This window comes from Podarcis cretensis (assembly GCF_951804945.1).
Source record: "Podarcis cretensis genome assembly, chromosome: 8".
Classification (NCBI taxonomy): Eukaryota; Metazoa; Chordata; class Lepidosauria; order Squamata; family Lacertidae; genus Podarcis; species Podarcis cretensis.
Window position 1 is genome coordinate 49,530,913 of NC_137177.1, and position 19,435 is coordinate 49,550,347.

The window sequence follows — 19,435 nt, forward strand, 5'->3', positions numbered from 1 at the left end:
GTGTGCATGCCCTGTTGCTACTTAATTAGCACAGTAGAATTAACAAATTAGGAGTTAGGGGGGAAACACAAAAGCGAATTGCTGTGGGTATGAACCAGAAAGGCCAAAGTTGCTCCCTGTACACATTCAAATGTGTGCAGGTCTAATTCAAATGGGGCAGGGAAAGTGGACAAGGCCAAATGTGGAGACAAGCCCTATTTGGGGAGGAAATCGGCTCTGCTTGTGTACCTTTTATGCTTTGTTTATTGTTTATTGCTACTACTTATTACTACTTTACTACTACTTTCACTCTGGAAAGGCGACACACAACTAAAATGATTGATTGCAAAAAGTGGTATGCAGTCAGTATATGCTGCATGACTATAGGGACAATGAAATAGCAGCAGGTATAAAAAGGTATGCATTGTCTCTAATCTACTAAAAGCTTCAAAAACTCATTCCAAGTGGCAGTTTGATTAGCAGAATTATCACTGGTGGTTTCCCTCGCTCCCTCTCTACTAGATCACCCCATCCATATACTTCTCAAAGAACTCCAAAAGGTTAGACAGGACTTAGCAGAAGCTATGCTGATCCTTCTTTAGCAAATCTTGTCCTTCTATATCAGAGTGGGGGACCTCAGGCCCAGGGCCGAATGCAGCCCTCTAGGCCTTCACAGCTCACCCCAACCATGCTCCATTCCATACCCCACCTTTCTGAAGGCCTCCTCCACACCCTCAGCTGGTTTTGCCTGAACTGTGTCCTTGAATTTCGTTAATGCCTTTTGCTTGCCTTGATGGAGGATGGAGATGTGTGTATATGTCAACCTGTGGCTTTTGAATGGCTGGTATGTAGCCTATTGTACAAAGGGCAAGAGACACATCCATTGCTCTGCCCACGTTTGCCTCGTGTCCACCACTGGCATGTGGCTGCCAGGTTACCCCTGAGGGAATGTGGCCCCTGAGTTGAGAAAGGTTCCTCCCACTTGTTTTACATGCTTAGTAGCTTTCCCTTTATCCATGCATTCTATCAGTTTTCCCAGAAGAGACATTAAGCCAACTTAATCTAAAGTGATGAAGTAAGCAGAGTGAAAATTAGGCCCAGGAACAAAGCTTCTGGTAAGATTGCTCCTGCGTTAGCAATGAATATCAGAGCCAGGTCTACAAAGTGATTCTGGCACTTGAGCGATGCTGCCTTTCCAGTATTTATCGAATGATCTGAGTATCTGTCTTGGAAAAAGAATGTCACCTTCTCTAACTCTCAGGCTGTTACTGATCTGTAGAAAAAGCTCCACTGTAGTATCCCATGGGTTTGGGAAGGGTGTGAGGAAACTTAGCAACAGGTCTGCCCTAAGAAAAAGAAGCAAGAGAAGCCAGTAGAACTTCAATAGTTGTATTTATTTGTGAACAAATATCCACAATTCAGCATAGCAGATACATAGGCACGACTATGTTCCCACTAGTTCCCACTCACCTATGGAGGGAACCATACTCATGAGGGCAGAGCAGTTTCTACTAGAGACTCAGTACATTCACCAAGGTAGTTTCTTGCCCTTCCAGTCAACTAAAGTGCCATTGTGCTCATCAACGAGGTTAGGAAGCACCTGGAGAATCCCTCGCACGCTCTCATCGACAGTCATGACAGCCTGCAAGAGACAAACAGCAGTGAGAAGCACAGCCAATGGCTCTTCTTTGTGGACAGCTGGATTTATCCTCCTACATGTGGGGTGTGAAGGAATAATTCATTCATTCATTTAAACATTTATAGTGCCAGATTTTGCTCTCAGTTGTCTGACCCCAACAACCAATCCGGCTGTAAGAGGATAAGCAGCTAGTCTCACTGGAAAAGGCTCTGCCTGGCTCGCTCCCCACAAAATGCTGACCTCCTGCCAGCCTTTGACAACATTGACCACTTTGAGTCCTTTGGGCGCACTTTTTCTGTGTCGAGAACTTGACCCTATCTCAGTGGCGTAGCATGGGTTGTCAGCACCCGGGGAAAGGCAAGTAATTTGCACCCCCTAACCCGTGGATTTGCGCCCCCTAACCCGTGGATTTGTGCCCCTAACCCCCAGATGTTGCGCCCGGTGCGGCCGGCCCCCCCTGCACCCCCCACGCTATGCCACTGCCCTATCTCTACTCCCTTCAACCCTGTATCAGGGTTTAATGTTGAGGGTCTCTGAGTTTTGTACATAATACCCTGGATATATTTGATAATGTATGTATCATGATAAATGGTGCAGCTTTTATCATAGAACCTCACTCACAAGGTCTGTATGGGTAGAGAAATACACTTGTGGCTCCTGGACCACAGTGGAGAACAGAGCAGCCCATGAAAATTGCCAAATCTGGCCAACCTAGCCTACAACAGGGATGGGGAACCACGAAATCTGTGAGCCAGACCTAGTCTGCATCACCATTCCATCAGCCCACTGTCTCTTACCTTAGATCCTACCACATGTAAGCCCTTGACTTCACCTGCTTCTTCTGCCATGACAAACAAGCTCACACTTTCCTGCCTGCTGGTCTTTCTGCTCTAGAAATCAACCTACCTTCACTATTTCTCCTTTTCCTCTTTGAGGCAATGAAGAGAGAGACTGCCTGGCAGGTGCATACATGAGCTCAGAGGTTCAACCATGGAATGTATCAGCTCAGCTAGAGGAGTCTCCTTGGAAAAGACCCTCTAGCTGCCATACTCCATGGTATGGCCTTTGAGCCATCTGCTACAGTATGGGTGTACATGGGTGTGAGAGAGACACACTGACTAAAAAAAAAAAGTTGTTTTGCCTCTGCTGGTTCCAGCCCTTAACCAGTTTGCATCAAGGGAATGCACCCTGAAAAGGGTTTTCTTCCCCCAGTGATCTAGACAACTGCCTCTCTTATGTGAAAGTAACACACTTTGTGCATACTTCCTGGGAGTGGGGTTGTCTAACAATCTTCAGTAGTTTTGCTTGTGTTATTTAACTATCTTTTAAAGGAGCTCCTCCCAAAAAATTGTTACCCACCTCTTGGGTGCCCATGTCTGTCTTCACCCACCCTGGATGAACTGCAGTACACAAAATCCCATCCTCTTTGTAAGTCAGAGACTGGCACTTTGTCAGCATGTTGAGAGCAGCCTGAAAGAGAGAGAAAGTGGGTAGCGAACATCACCATGGAAAGGTTAAAGCCCCCGTCTCTTTTGTTCTGGAACATCAGCAGGACCACCTGGGCTTGCCACAGAGTCGTTCCCTCTGTGGGAAGCTGCTGCAAATCATACTTCCCTGATAATTCTGACTAGTATTTGCAAACCTGGGCTTCTTAAAATTCACATCTGTAGAATGTGATGTGGCCCAGTGTCCTATATTTGCAAAAGAAAACTAGGACCGTGAGCTGCCTTAGATACAGCCACTTGTTTGGATAGGGAGTGTGCCCAGTATCAGGGCAGCCAGCATATTACTTGGGTGCAAGAAATGTCACCTACCTTGCTGCAGCGGTAGGCAATTACAGGCTTGGAATAGGTTGCGGGGACTAACTCAATACAGCCTAATAGAGAGGAGATGTTGACAATAGCTGCCTTGCTGCAGCTCAGCCCTTTCTGCGAACTTCCTTGGGCTGCCTTCCTTAACAGAGGCAGAAAAGCCTGAGGAAAGAGAGGAAGAGAGAAAATAATCCAAGAAAACTCAGTACCCACTTCATCTGCCTTATGTATTTATTCTTGTGTAACAATCTACACTTGTATTATAAGTAATGCCATTTTTACCCCATCCTCCCCGCAAAGAGTTCAAGCCATTGTTAATGATTCCTCCCCCATTTTGTTCTACCACTTTCTTGTGCCCAGAAAAGATGGGACACCGTTGTCTACACAGTGCACTATTCTGCCATTTTATTCCCAGCAACACTTCATCTTCACTCATTCAAATCCTGCATAAAACTCAGGTGACACAAACTTCTCAGTTTGCATGACGTGTTACAACTGTGGAATCTGGAAAAGGGAGAGAGAGCACCTGCAGGCCAAGGAGCTTGATGCTAACTTTGTGTGTGGTTCAGCCAGCAGCAGTTCTTGTGCCACTGTGGCTCCAGCACATTTGACATTTGTGAAGACTCCTTCATTAGGCAGTGGATTCAGTATATCAGTGGTGGCCCCTCCTACCAGAATTTTCAGGAAGCGTACATCTCTTTACATTCAGAAACCAGTGAAGAGTACTTTGATTACCCGGACATCTACTGCCAACTTGAATGCTGCAGTTTGGTAGTTTTAGACCCCAGACTTAATGTAAAGGGAGCTCTTTCAATGGCAATGTGCATTACTACACTTGCTTCAAAATATGGCAAGCCAGCCCCACTGTCTTTTGGGTCTCTGCTGTTCCTTCTGCTGTCTGGAGCCCCAAAGCCTGACCCTGACAACATCCCTGTTAGCACAGTTATAATGTTTGCATAGCGACAAATAAGTACTATTGTGAATGGTCATTATGCTTATTTTACATATATTTAGGACAGGCTTGTCCAACTTCGAAGAGACTCTCACTATAATAAAACTGGTGGTGATCTACCCACTGGATTGACCAAAGTTGTTGAGCTTTCTTGGGGTGGGGGTGGGAGGGGTCCCAAGATCTACCATAATCTACCACAGGCACCACGCGATCTACCAGTAGATTGTGATCTACCTGTTGGCCACCCCTGATTTAGGATATACCTAACTAATGTAGAGATGCGGGTGGCGCTGTGGGTTAAACCACAGAGCCTAGGGCTTGCAGATCAGAAGGTCAGCGTTTCGAATCCCCGTGACGGGGTAAGCTCCCGTTGCTTGGTCCCTGCTCCTGCCCACCTAGCAGTTCGAAAGCATGTCAAAGTGCAAGTAGATAAATAGGTACCGCTCCAGCGGGAAGGTAAACAGCATTTCCATGCGCTGCTCTGGTTCGCCAGAAGCGGTTTAGTCATGCTGGCCACATGACCTGGAAGCTGGATGCCGGCTCCCTCGGCCAATAAACCGAGATGAGCGCCGCAACCCCAGAGTCGTTCACGACTGGACCTAATGGTCAGGGGTCCCTTTACCTGATGTAGCATGCATTTCTTACTTTTAGTGATCTTTTGACCCAACTGTTTACACTCCCCACACCCTTGGACATATTTATCTGCAAAGGTCACTTCATGCATCTGATGAAGTGAATCATTTGACTGCTCCGAGCTTGGCATTTGCACCCCCAAGCCCCTGTACCTTGCTCACTAGCAATGGCCCAGTCACATTTGTCTTGTATACATCTTCCATGTCTTCCTCGCTCACAGTGTCTAGCGTCATGCCTTTCAAAATGCCAGCATTGTTTATTAGCACATTCAGCCCTGTGTCTTTCAGGTGGTCCCCAACAAATGCTGCAGCTTCCGTAATGCTCGCAAGATTTGTAGCATCTGCAAAAGCAGAAACAAAAGAGATGGTTAGAAGCAGGAAGAGTTGGGGAGCACTGGGAGCAACTGTGACTGTCCTAACACCAGCTGAAGTATGAACTTCAGCTACAGCAATACAAAAGAAAGAATGGTTCTCAAAGTGCTCCCAATAAGTTCATTGTAGTTGTTAATGCCCAACTTCAGGAGGTAATCTAAACTACACAGAATTATACATTAAATCTTTTTGGAAATGGTCTTTAAATATTTTAAAAACACCTTAACAAACACATTTTAGAACAAGAGTGGCCCATGTGGTATTACAACAACACCTGGAGAGCCAACTCCCATCATCCCTGACAAGTGGCTGTGCTTTGGGGGGCTGATGGGAATTGAGAGTAGCACAGTATTCAGAGGGCAACACATTGGACACCCCTGCTTTAGAATAACCAACTAAACCTTACACCTCTATCTCTAATTCACATTTGTGCAACACAAAACCATTATTAGTATAAATCAAACCCATTAACATAAAGCACACAATGTTAACAAACCCACTTATATTTGGAACTACAAATATTTTTTCAAAGAAAGCCAAAAAAGAAAAGGTGGAGACACAGACTTTTTGTTGGAAGACTGCAGGAAAATATCATTGAGGCTTCTTTTTTGGCCAGATGCAGTTAAGAGACCAAATGACCTATTTTGCCCCTATAAGATTATAGATTCTGTTATGGGCAAAACCATTGTAACCCAATGGTGGTTTTTTGTGTCTTTGTTTGCTCATTTGGCAAAAACCACTAAAATAATAGACACGGCTAACTTAGCTTTGGGGACGCAGGTGGCGCTGTGGGTTAAAGCCTCAGCGCCTAGGACTTGCCGATCGAAAGGTCGGCGGTTCGAATCCCTGCGGCGGGGTGCGCTCCCGCTGCTCGGTCCCAGCGCCTGCCAACCTAGCAGTTCGAAAGCACCTCCGGGTGCAAGTAGATAAATAGGGACCGCTTACCAGCGGGAAGGTAAATGGCATTTCCGTGTGCGGCTCTGGCTCGCCAGAGCAGCGATGTCACGCTGGCCACGTGACCCGGAAGTGTCTCCGGACAGCGCTGGCCCCTGGCCTCTTAAGTGAGATGGGCGCACAACCCCAGAGTCTGTCAAGACTGGCCCGTACGGGCAGGGGTACCTTTACCTTTACCTTTAACTTAGCTTCATTAATTTAAAAGAGTAAAACTTAGTTGGTTCCAACTCTTTATCCTTTCTTGAACAATGAAGCACAAGCCACCTGCTTCTTGATGTTTATTGACAGAAAAAGTGAAGCAACAGTAATCTGCTTGCGATCAGGATCATCATCCTTATTTGAGGGAAGATCAATACATTGTTAGTCAGAGAACCGTGCGCTGTTAGTAACAGACTGGCAAGAAGAAATGGTTTTTCAAGATCCCTTGAAAATGCAAACTCCTGTATATAGTACGTAAACTCGTCTGTCTTCCTGTATGGGCAATATTCTACATTTTCAAAGGAGGCTGGAAATTGGTAGATGGTATTGTTTATTGAATCATATGCATAACAGTGCCCTTATTTAATGCTATATAGAATCATAAGGCACTATTTACTTACACTGGTCTTCAGCTTTGTAAAGGATTTTGTAAGAAGTTCTTATCTCTTCTCTGATTAGCCTAGATCACTGCGTTTATCTTTTAAAAAATCAAGAATGATGCCTGGTGTTCTGCAGCAGCAGGTTAAAACCTCCTGTTCTAATATATGAAGTTTGGAGCACTCATAGAAGGGGTTTATGGCAGTGAGGGGGCACGATTGTGACTATCGTGATGGGACCCTGCACTTCTGAAGTAGCCACTGTACCCGTGACACTAGGTAACAAAATTATGAAAAACTACAAATTGCGGAGGGAGGATCTGCATTAAACTTCCTCCCTCTATAGCAGCCAATGCCATATTCTAGCTAAGATGCAAATGGCTGAAGAAATAGGGCACAGATCTCTAGCTACCAGGATCCAAACCAAGAGGCTATTTCCTCCATCCTTTGGGGAGAAGATGGAATGATGCAGAAGGGTTTGCTGCAAAAGAAGGGGGAGGAGTGAAAGTGAGAGAGTCCCACGAACATATGCTGGCTGTATGAAGGCTAAAAGGTAAGTGGGAGAGAAGGCATACCCAACTTCACCATCACAAGGTTTGGATGACTGGAAGCCAATTTCCTCAGTTCCTGGAAAGACATAAAGAGCAGAACAATAAATATTAAGAAGTAAAATTATATCAGGTAGGCTGCTGTTGGAGTATACACTATTACTTCAGGATATTATTATTATTGTAAAAAAGAAATCCTGAGCATGATCCAGCCACATTTAAGCACTCATTGGAATAAGTGGGAATTAAAACATGTTTAGACTTGTTCTATCCCTACTAATTCTTCTTGAAGTGGGTCCAAGTGCTCTGACAGGATTGGAAGACTAACGGGCATAGCAATCTTTTGCATTCAAATAAAATATTGATCATGAATATGGTAATTTATTTTGCATTGGCAGCTGGGAGGTCAAGACAGTTTTAGATTAACGTTGACATAAGAATGATTTGTGGATAGCCAACCCTTAATGATTTCACACCTTGTTTCATTACAGATTTGCCTTTAATGACGCTATACGTGTGAGACCAGAAGTGAGACTGATCATTATCTAGCTCAGTACTGTTTTTCTCAGTATAATACAATTACTTACCAATAGCGCGCGCGCGCTCTCTCTCTCTGTGTGTGCGTATTTTATATATATATATATATATATATATATATATATATATGGGTTCTAATGAACTATGGTGAAGATTATAAAACCATGGTCTACTAACAGTGTAGTTGTATGCACTCCAAAAAAAAGCCTCATTAATTTTAATGAGACTTACTCATTGGTGAAGTTTATAACGGATTTCAGACTGAAAGTGCTGTCCACCCTGCAGTGGCGTAGCGTGGGTTGTCAGCACCCGGGGCAAGGCAAGTAATTTGCGCCCCCTAACCCGTGGATTTGCGCCCCCTAACCCTAACCCCCAGATGTTGCGCCCAGTGCGGTCGGCCCCCCCTGCACCCCCCACGCTACGCCACTGCCACCCTGGCTGGTTCTTGGCCACTTTCCTTGCTATAAAGGCATTCAATCAAAGTCTTAAGCCAGTGCTGATGAGACTGATAATTCAAGGTTCATCTCCAGTTTTCTGCTCAAGCTCAAGGTCTGTACTCCAGAGCACTCAAAACTGATGATTTACTTTATACCCCTCTTCTTGAGCTCTTAGCTAACCTAGGAGTTTAAATAAACACAATGAGTAGTGATTTCCTTCGCCTTTGGGGGGGGGGGTGAAAGTTCCTACCTAACACGCGACAGCAACAACTAGTGCAAAATAACTTCCTGACTCCTACGCTTCGATTCCCAGAAAGTGCTGCTCTTCCCTCAATTCCCAGTCACCCGACCAGCCCCAATCTCCACCCGTTCGCTGGGAAATAAACGCTGCTCAATTCAATGGGGCTTCCCACCCACCAAGGCTGCAATGCTGCGCCAGCTTACCGGGAACGAAGCCCCAGGGACCAAAGCGGGACTTGCTCCCGAGAACCCTCCTCCGTCCCCAAAGAAGCGGCTCCCAAGCAGCCCATGTTGGGGCTTGAGCCTCTCACCTGCCCGCGCTCCCCCTCCGGAGACCGGCTGCAGGCAAAGAGACACTGCGGCGGGTTGGGCATCTCCAGGAGCTGGCGAACCAGCTCCAGGCCGATGCCGCGGTTGGCTCCGGTCACCAAGACGCTGCGCGCTCCCAAGCCCTCCATGAGCATCTGCTGCACCGCCGTCCCGGGTCTGCCTCCGACAGAAAACTTGCCGCACCCGCCACACATCGCCTCCCTGCGGCCGCTTGCGGGAACTGGAGCCTTTCTTCGCAGCCTGATGACTATGATTTTTGATAACAGTGTAAAAGTGCACTTTGCGGAAGGTCTGCCTCAGGGGCAGAGAATCTGCTTTGCATACAGAAGGACCCACGTTCAATCCCCGGCATCCTCGTGTATGGCTGGGAGAGAACCTCTCTGAAATCCTGGAGAACCGCTGCTGCCAGTCAGTGTAGACAATACTGAGCTGGAAGGAGAAACAGTCTGACTCACTGTAAGATAGTTTCCTGTATAGGCCCAGCATGGGTGAAACAGCTGCTCATGCCAATATATCATGGGTAGGCAAACTAAGGCCCGGGGGCAGGATCCAGCCCAATCGTCTTCTAAATCTGGCCCGTGGGCTGTCCAGGAATCAGCGTGTTTTTACGAGAGTAGAATGTGTCCTTTTATTTAAAATGCATCTCTGGGTTATTTGTGGGGCATAGGAATTTGTTCATTTCGCTCCCCCCAAAAAAATATAGTCCACCCCCCCACAAGGTCTGAGGGACAGTGGACCGGCCCCCTGCTGAAAACGTTTGCTGACCCCTGCAATATATCATCTAAGGCTGTTGCTGTTTACTTGGGCTCTAACCTGCTCCCACTGTTAGTGTTTGAAGTTGTAGACAATCACTATCTTTCCTCCTGTAAGTTTGTGAGATATATTTCTGTTCAGTGTGTATTCCTCAAACCAGCTTCTATGGGCGCAGCCAAGGGGGGGGGTGCCGGGGGGGGCAGCTGCCCTCCAATCAATAAAAAAAATACATAGCCAACTCAGGTCCCCCCCCCCCAAGAAAAGGCCTGCTTCCCCCCAACAAAAATCCAATTTACAGTAAAATGTAACCTACATCTACTTTGAGGTTAAGGTGTGTACATTTGGGACTTCCGTTGCAGGTGTGTAGATGACAGCTTACTGAATAGGAGTTTGGTTTTCCCTCCCCTGCAACACCTCCCGAAAGGTAAGTGAAGACATCCCCGCCCCCTCACTGGACAGCAGTGTTCAAATGCAACTTGAAACACCCCAAGCCCCCCAACCCCCCCAATAGTCTCACTGTTTTAAGCAACCCATGTGTACATAAGCAAAAAGTAGGAGGCAGCATCTTCTAATAATATAAGGCAATATGATCCAACACCCTGCTTGATGCAACCAGTGGGGATTTGTATGAAGATCTCCAATAATCGTGATCTCATTCACCTCCTTTGGGAATAGGTTGCATCCATTGTCAAATGGCTCTTAACTGTTTAGGATGTGGGTGGGGGAACTGTTTAGGAAGGAGGAGGACACACCCATCTCGGCAACCTTCCAGAGGGCAAAGAGTATATTCTTGTTAACATGACGTTTTCATAATGGATTTCATATAAGAACAGTATATCTGGCTTGGTTTTGTTTTGTTTTATAAAAAATAAGACTCAAAATGTGTCTTCTTTTAATCAGTGAACCCAACCCCCTTACACTAAACGTTTTTATCTTATACAATGATGTCATTGTAATCAATCAATTTGATCTTTCCAATCTTTAGCTTCAATTCATATTTTAAAAGTTGTTGTGTGCTGGATATAATTCGTGTGATTCAATCTATGTTATAGCCAAGTATATAAAATAGTTCATAACTCACTTTGATACCATGCACCCTGAATAAATGGACACTTCATAATCATATCTAAACCTCCCCCATGCTCCTATGCTCCTCACCATCTCCAGACCTCACTGTTTAAGAGATCACCATTTTACAACAGCACAACCTGGAGGCAAACCCTTTTTTAAGATGAATTAGTGAATGTTCCCTAAATGTAGTAGAGAGAGATGCTGTTAACAGGAATAAAAAGAAGTGAACAGAGAAACCTTCTTAACTAGAGACCAGAGGCAACCTCCCACTCACCCTACAAGCAGTAAACATATATATTACAATTAATAAAACTGCCATTTTGCAGACAAAAGCTCAGCAGAGAATACAAGTATTAGTCCAAAATAACAAAGTATATTTTAACATCTGATTCTAACAAGGGAATTGCAATTTTCAGTTTTCATTTTACATTTCTTTTTCTTTTCTTGTCTTTTGGAGTGTTAAGTCTCCAGTCAAAAATATCTGCAGCCTCATCTTGTTCTTAGCAGCATGTGTCATGGAAGACCACAGCATAAAAGGAAATCCACATTTGTATCTGATGTTAGCCTCACTAAGTTTAGCTGTGCAGAAATACAGTGGATGTCTTTTTCGCAGTCATAGATTTCAAGTTTTGATAAAGTTCAATCTATGTCCCCTTCAGCTTTATCTGGTCAATTTGCCTAGTCAGTTTCAAGATGTTCCTTTATAGCACTGTTTGTGAATGAATGATTATGTCCTATGAGGGAAATCCTTATTTAGGCTTTGGGGCTAGGGCTCAATGGGTATGTTCAATTTGATCTACAGTGAGACGAATTTCAGGGAATTGTTTAGAGAACCAATCTGCTGAAAAGCCCATCATATTTTGTTTCTCCAGACCTTCTTCATCCCATCTGGCCTTCAAATTTGGTCTCAGATCTGTTTTCCAGTTACTCAAGCTGGGCATCTATTTAATATATAGCCTCTTCCATTTAAAAAAAGACTTTTTAGGACTTCATGAACATATTAAATGCTTCAGAAGTTCTTTTATCTTTCCTGTCAGTTCTGTCACTTTTTCTTCCAAAGATAAGTCATATTTAATTTCTATTTTGAGATCTTTTTTTACTAGAAATAGCTGCAAAGTGAACTTAGAGAGAAGCTCTTGGCTATCTTTTGACAGTTTTCTGTATTTTTGGTGCCATTGCTAGGTCACTGTCAAATCTTTCAATGAAACAATCAGACTCTATTTGTCCTTTCTTTAAAATAAGTCTCAAGGCTCATTTCTTTAGAATTTAAATAGTATCTTGCATATCCTATAACAAGACAACTTTCTTTTCTTTTCTTTTCTTTTCTTTTCTTTTCTTTTCTTTTCTTTTCTTTTCTTTTCTCTCTCTTTTGTTCTGTTAGGCTGTGAAGAGTGAAGTCTGGGCAATTGTCCCCATTGATTCTAAATCTGAGAAAGTGGGGTAGCCTGTGTTACACGTTTCTCAAAGAAGCCTAAATCCAACCATCTTTCACCAGTCCTGTAAAACCCTACTATACACACATGATTAAATATTTGCCACTCCACTGGTGGCCATAGCAACACCGTTCAAACCACCAATCTTAAAGGCAAACATTGACATTTTATACCTGTAATTATGATGGAAGTAGAAATCAGATCAGCAGAATCTTGTGCATGTCCACTGAGAAGCAAGTCCTACTGAGTTCAGTGATGCTTAAGTTATGCCTCAGCAAGTGGTTATAAAATTGCATCCATAGTCTCTTTTCATTATCCAAGACTGCAGTTAGCCTTTGGTTTTATGTCTTATTTTGTTTTTCATTTGTCTGTCTGTTTGTTACTGGAGTGGGGAGTCAATGCATCACATCTCTGGTGCATGTACACATAATGCACACAAACCACTAAGGCACCTTGCAGTGTACACCTTGCTGTTTCACAACCTGCATTTGCTGGGGTATACATTTTAAATCATTAGCCTCTTGGAGGACATTCGGTTTTTCTAGTACTGTTTGGTCTTCTTCAAATTGGTGCCTTCCAGGTGGTTTGGAGTCCAGCTCTCAGCAGCCCCAATCAGCAGTCATGCACCTGCAGGGCAACACTTGGCGAAGGCTGTTCTTCTTATAGATCTTTAACAGCTCCCCTGGGTATGATAGTTTTGCCTCCTCATACTGTTCATGCTACAGAATGGTCCCTACTTCTGCATCACATGCTGAAGGACCATTTAGGGCTGTTTTCTGGGCTGTAGGCTTTGTGTTACATCTGTTGCAGGCATCCTGCTCTTCTTCCAAGACAACATGCTCTGATCCACATGATAATCCTGGGAACTAGTCAATGCCAAGAGAGTCTAGCCTTAAAGGCTCAGTGGGCATTTAATCCTAGGATTCCTTGATCCAAGTTCAACTCTCTGTCCAGTGCTGAAATAATGCAGGAAAACAGAAGTGAGTGTGTACAAGCCCTATTTTGGCCAAATCAGAGTCCTGTGTAGCCTTCTCAAGAGAGGGGCTGAAGGGCTGTCAGAAAATATAATGGGGGCAGGGCCATTCTGCACCACCTGTAATTCAAGGATGGAGGCAGATTAACCTGGGTCCCTTGCCAGTCTAAAAAACCAGTTCCCAAACTCCTTTTCCACTTCAGAAGTAATTTAATCTATGAGTACTTTGGCATAAATAAATGAGCAATGTAAGTCAAAAGTGCTAAACACTTATGCCCAATATCTTTCCAAAATGATTATAACACTCCTTTTTCCTTCTTAAGAGAGTCTTATATGCACTTCACTTTACTAAGATCCTCTTAATTTGATCATCAGATTTCTCTGTCCTTAAAGATCTAGCAGCATTTACCAATGGCTTTTTGCTTCTTCAACATTCTGCATCAAACTAAGTTTGTGTGAGAAATTTTGTTTTTTCTGATATCCAGGTTTTATGAAGCATGGACTTAGGTTTTCTAGAATATATAAAATATAAAATATAAACTAGTTACTTTTCTTATTTATGAGCTAGCTTAATCATGGTCTGATTTCCTAAAATCTGCCTTGTTTTACCAGCCACAGGTAATGTCCATCTAATATGTCTTCCCCCAATGCAGACACCCTGCACAGGGTGTGTGGCAGTGTACTGTTTGCTGCTCTTTATGTAGCCTACCTATACCACCCATGAAAGGTGATTACTATCTGCCTGGTCTTCTAAATAGAAAGATTGAACTTTTGAAATATATAAGAATTCTTAGCACTCAGAACTCCCTTGATAATTTAAAACTTTGTTGGCTCAAACAATTAGAGCATGTTTTTTTTATCTGCCTTCAGCCCTTTAAGGATTGTCTCTTCTTAAAACTAGAATGTAGCTCACACACCAGATGTAAATTTCAACTGGCAGACAGAGAAACCTCTCTCTGTTGCAAATTATAACCATTTCAAAGATAATTAGAGAAAGGGAAGCTTTTGTGTACCCAAAGCCCATCAGAGTTTTTACATGGCTTTGATTCCTCTGGTCTAAGTCACTCAGCCCCATCCAGCTTCCCAGGAGCTGACAGCTTCTCAGTCTCCTGACTTAGAAAATGACTTTTTCAGAGCATCAGAGGCTAATCTCCTGTTCACTCTTACCTCTAGTGTGAATTTGATAGCCAAGATTTATGCCTGGCTATCATCAATCACCGCTTAATTATGTCCATTGGCGACTTGCCGGGGTTAGTGTTTCCTTCGAGAATAAGGCACAATGGAGGCTATAATGTATTTAGGTTATGTGGTTTGTTTACACATATATACAACCTGGAGCTTTCAGTGGAGGGGCTCATAGCACCAGCACCCCAAAACGTGCCAGCTTATTCCATAGTAGCAGCAACAATGAGTCCAGCACCATTCTTTCTCTATCTTGCACGGTAGGGCACAACTCAGAATAATGGTTCCTCTCTACTTCCTGGTTGCATCACCCTTAACTCCAACTCTTTTCCTGTCCCCTTCCCTAAGTTCTGGTCTTTTTTATATCCCAGAAGAGGGCCCCTCGTTTGATGCGCTAAAGCTCATTACCTCAAAAAGGACCAGCTTTTTACACTTATTCACACTTAGCCCATGAGAGAGGGAGGAAATCCACACATTTGCAAATGAGATTCATCCCCAGTCACCTCACCAAGAATTCTGTCTGAATTCATTAAAACTTGTTGATTTGGCTAAGGTTACAAGTTCTAATACACAACCCAGGAAGTATGTCTAGATTAATTATCTCTTCACATATGCTAATTCCAGGGAGATTAACAGTGGCTAATCCACATCTTAAATACACAGGAGTCTGACTATTACCGGTCCTAACATACCAGTTCGAATAAAATCCTAAAAAATTATTAAACCCAAGCATTTAGCACCCACAGATCTAGAACAATATATATACCTATATGAAAGCTTCTTAGATGTAGGGATAATAACTCATATGTGATACTTACAGGGGTTTAGGGGCTGTTTTAGGTATTACATACCTTAGTTCAGGATGCTTGACCTGAGTGGAAATTGCCCATTAGTTATATACCTTAAACCAGGCTTCCTCAACCTTGGCCCTCCAGATGTTTTTGGCCTACAACTCCCATGATCCCTAGCTAGCAGGACCAGTGGTCAGGGATGATGGGCATTGTAGTCTCAAAATATCTGGAGGGCCGAGGTTGAGGAAGCCTGCCTTAAACAGAAGCATACTAAGAGCATGTGTTGATGTTTTGTTTAAAATTCTAAATTTTAGTTTCCTGTGACAGAGAAGATAAGAGCACATTCTGTGGTTTGAAACATGTGAAGGAGATAACTGATGTGGTTAGAACAGGTGCAAAGCATGCCATAGAGAACATTCTGTGGTTGTGAAGATAGGTCAGAGAGTTGACATGTCTTGTGCTCAGGCAGAATAATTGAAAACCAGATATACTGTGGAATTTTTAAGGATTTCTTGTGATTTTAGGGGCTATATATAATTAGCCACCTGTATTGCCAGATTTTGCACAAATAATTACAAGGGGTGTTTAGGGGACAAGTAGGAACTCTGGTGGCTCCCACCCTATGACGACATACAAAAGCATACCTTCAAGTCTACTTTGTGAGGAAGGATTATTACAGATCTAGAGTTAGAAATTAGCAATGTGGTAGCATTTAGATAATATTTGGGACATGGATGGGAAAATACAGGTTGCAGCAGTTCTCCTGAACTGTGTCAAACATGGAAATTCCCAGGTTTAGCCTATGCAAACTAGCTTGCCCAGACTAGCTGACTGCAAGCTAATATGAAACAATATCATCAACACATAAAATAAACATCCTTGGGTCTAGGCAAAATAGAATTGTCATGGTTCCTGTGGACAGAGAAAGGTTTGTGATTGAAAAAACGTCAGAAGGCAAGCTGTGCCAACGGGGGGAAAGTGTCATTTTACACAGAAGCTTAGAACAAGGAGTTCTGGGAATGAGGAGGAGACAGGTAGCACTCCAAGTGGGGGCTGAGGCATAGCTGTCAACTTACAGATTTGAAAATAAGGGACCAGCAGCCTCGAAAATAAGGGATCAGCAGCCAAAATAAGGGATTTTCCTGGCACAGGTATGTTCAACTTCTGAACCCCTCCGAGCCAAAGGCAGAAAGCCCAGCCAGCAGCCAAACGAAGCCTCAAGGAAAACCACCATCACCTCTCCGCTGGGAAGCGCTGAGCAAAGGCGAGTCCCCAGGCCAATTTGATCAGCACAAGGCATGCAAGCTCCACCCCCCAGTCGTTCTTAGACTTCTTATTGGGTGAGCAACGCAGCCAAGCAACACAGTTGGAGCCTCCCTCCTCCTTGGCAGGCAGTGAGGGAGGGAGAGGAGCTGCTTCCTTTGAAACCCAGGAAATTTAAAGGACATCATCAGTAAGGGATAGCAGCGGGACATGGCGCTGGGATAAGGGACTGTCCCGCCAAATAAGGGACGCTTGACAGCTATGGGCTGAGGGGCAGAATATTGGCAGGCTGGCCAAAGGCAGGCTGGGACAGAGGCATGAAGAACAAGCCCCTCTTGAGATGCAAATGCTGTAACCTCTGCACTTCCTCCACTGAAAGCTTCCAGTGCAAATATGAGTAAAATAAACCATATTTCTTAAATACACAACAGTCTGTGCCACGTCTTGAATTCCCAATGGCAACATGACCCTGGGTAAATGCCTGTGTTATGTACTGAAGTACTCACCCTGGGCCAGCAGGGGGATACTGTAGATAGATCAGGTTCACATATGCAAATAAGGGGTCGAAAGTGACGTTCAGTGATTGGATAGTTACAGAAAATGGTTACTGTTGCGTTCCAGTGGAGATCTATATAAGCAGGCTGACTGAACCCTTCAGTTCAGTTCTGTTCTGGCCTGTGAATAAACAAGAGCTGTTTGAAGAATTGCTGTGTCGTCTGATATGTTCACCCACAACTTAACCCTGGAACCCCCTGGATACTTGCTACTGCTCGGCAGAGACTGAGGTGGTGGTGCGCAACCTTTGTATGTGCTGGGCATAGCACATTCATAGCACATACAAAGGTTGCGCACCACATTTACAAAAAACAGCAACCCTGCCACTAATTTTATGGGAATTGTGCATATTGCTAGGGATCTGTGGTAGAAGCTGAAAGATGTTTCAGCAAGATAGCACTCCTGAAAAACTGCTGTCATTCTTCTGCAGAACAAGAATGGTTAAGACATCTAGCAATTGAACTTGACTTTCCTGACTTACAGCTTTAGGAGAATGTTAAAGACGCACCTCTTTACCCTGGCTTTTGCCCCTTGAGGTGTATGCTTTTGGGACCCACCTTACTTTTATGGTTGTGGGTTGTTCTTAATTGTTTTTAATGTTGTTTTTAATGTCGTAATCTGCCCTGAGACCTTATGGCGAAGGATGGTTACTAACAATAATATTCATGATTTTCAATGAAAAAGGCCAGAAAACGAACCTGCTAATTGGTCTATGAAAAAAAAAAATGTTTGTAGCCATGTTGAACAACAATAACAACACTGAAAGGACAATGCCTTTAAACTGGAACCAACCAAAAGATTATGGAAGAGTCAGTAGCCTTTGTATTTGCCCATTGCCTCATAACATGAGAAACCCCCCTGCGTGGGTCATCGTATAATTTCAGAAATGTAGAAAATAAAATTTCAGAATTAAAATAGAAACTTTTCTTTCATGACTCAGGAGATGGTTTGCATAGGATGGGATTGTGGTATATGTGTGTGGCAGGGGACTCAAATTACAATACTTTTACCCCCCCCACACACAAAAAGCCCTATGACACAACCGATCATAATATTGGGAAGGACAATGGGTTTGGTTTTCTTTGGAAGAGAGATCACTGGAGTCTCATTGCATTTTTCAAAAGAGTACTTACCCATGAACAAAATGTTATTTTCTCACGCCGATCGAACTTACAACGTCCCAGCGAAGGTGGAGTGGGAAAGATGCCAGCTTCAATTTTCTCTTCCAATGAGCCAACAGTGACTGCTTTTGAGCAATGAGCCAACAATCTCCTACCTAACAAAAGGAAGTTTATACAATGCAATGTGATCGTATATCATTTTTGCATTGAGATACCAGTCCATAATCCTTTAACCTTGACAACTTTGCTCAAAATTGCGAACCAGCTTCAGTCCTGATCTCTCCAGCTTCTTTGCACCTGTCAGGTCCTGGCTTTGAAATGTTCTTGCTCTTCCAGAAGTGGTGTCTAGGTGCCATTTCACACACCACACTCAGTTGGCAGCTGTAGCCATGATTCATATACTCATAGTGTATATTTTAAAGCATTTTGGAAGTCTATTTCAAAATGTAGTGGAACTACTATGCCAACCCTAAAAAGCTGCAGCTGGGCACAACAGGAGACATTAACCTCTGCTCTGTCCAAAAGGCATCCAGGAAGCCAACACCAAAGGACTTCCTTCCTTCCTTCAGCAGTGGGCACATAAGGGATTTTGAGAAAGTGCCAATGCTGTAGGCATGCCCTTTATCAACCGGGGAAAGACACTACATCAGCCACCACTGCTCTTTTCATCTCTCCTTCCCAAAGTGTGGTCCACAGACCAGGAGCGCTCCATTACCTTCATTCAGGTGGCCTGTGGTGTGTCTGTATGAGCACAGTTAAAAACCATACAGCTGCTAACACAGTGCATTACAATTGCTACAACAGGCAGAATAATCATTAAGTGGTCCTCCAAGAACCCCAGCAATTTTCAAGAGGCCAGTACGGGGGGGAAAGTTGGGAGATCACTGCCTTATATGTTGCATAAACTTGTACTACCCTACCATTTGAATAAGTGATAAGCAAGCAGGGCTCAATTTCCCCATAAGCCTAATATCATTTCATCACCCTTCCTTTATTCTAATCATTCAACCAAGTAAACGAGTCCCATAGTCTCAAAAGCCATTCTTGCATAGAGGGTGGGTCAAACTTACTTGTGGACCCAGTGCCCCTCCTGCCTGAGAATGCAGCGCTGCAAGCCTCAGACTGAGAGGACTCCATCATAGATACCCCACCAAGACCAGGGTCTCTCCTGCCCCTTAGCTGATCTTGCTCTCCTTCAGTTCTTTTACACAAAGGCATTCTTGTCCCTCAATGTCTCGTCAGCAGTTATATAATCCTGGTTGGAGAAGCTGAGGGCTAGATTTACCG

General features: G+C 43.9%; 1 protein-coding gene across 4 annotated transcripts in view; it reads right to left on the reverse strand.

Annotated features, from left to right (window-relative positions):
• Window positions 1–1,354: 1,354 nt before the first annotated feature.
• Window positions 1,355–19,435, reverse strand: part of LOC307222544 (C-signal-like) — a gene marked incomplete at its 5' end in the record, with an annotated part of 54,852 nt that continues 36,771 nt past the window's right edge. The window contains 8 exons of one of the 4 annotated variants that reach the window (XM_079987910.1): window positions 1,355–1,621; window positions 2,978–3,088; window positions 3,433–3,591; window positions 5,167–5,354; window positions 7,490–7,541; window positions 9,343–9,435; window positions 18,161–18,303; window positions 19,219–19,366. In XM_079987910.1, coding sequence (XP_079844036.1) covers window positions 1,508–1,621; window positions 2,978–3,088; window positions 3,433–3,591; window positions 5,167–5,354; window positions 7,490–7,541; window positions 9,343–9,435; window positions 18,161–18,303; window positions 19,219–19,366 — 1,008 coding nt within the window. In that variant the 3' untranslated portion in view covers window positions 1,355–1,507. Of the gene's footprint in view, window positions 1,622–2,977; window positions 3,089–3,432; window positions 3,592–5,166; window positions 5,355–7,489; window positions 7,542–8,987; window positions 9,180–9,342; window positions 9,436–18,160; window positions 18,304–19,218; window positions 19,367–19,435 lie in introns of those variants that run through there. The other 3 variants (XM_079987911.1, XM_079987912.1, XM_079987913.1) reach the window with 3 other exon arrangements.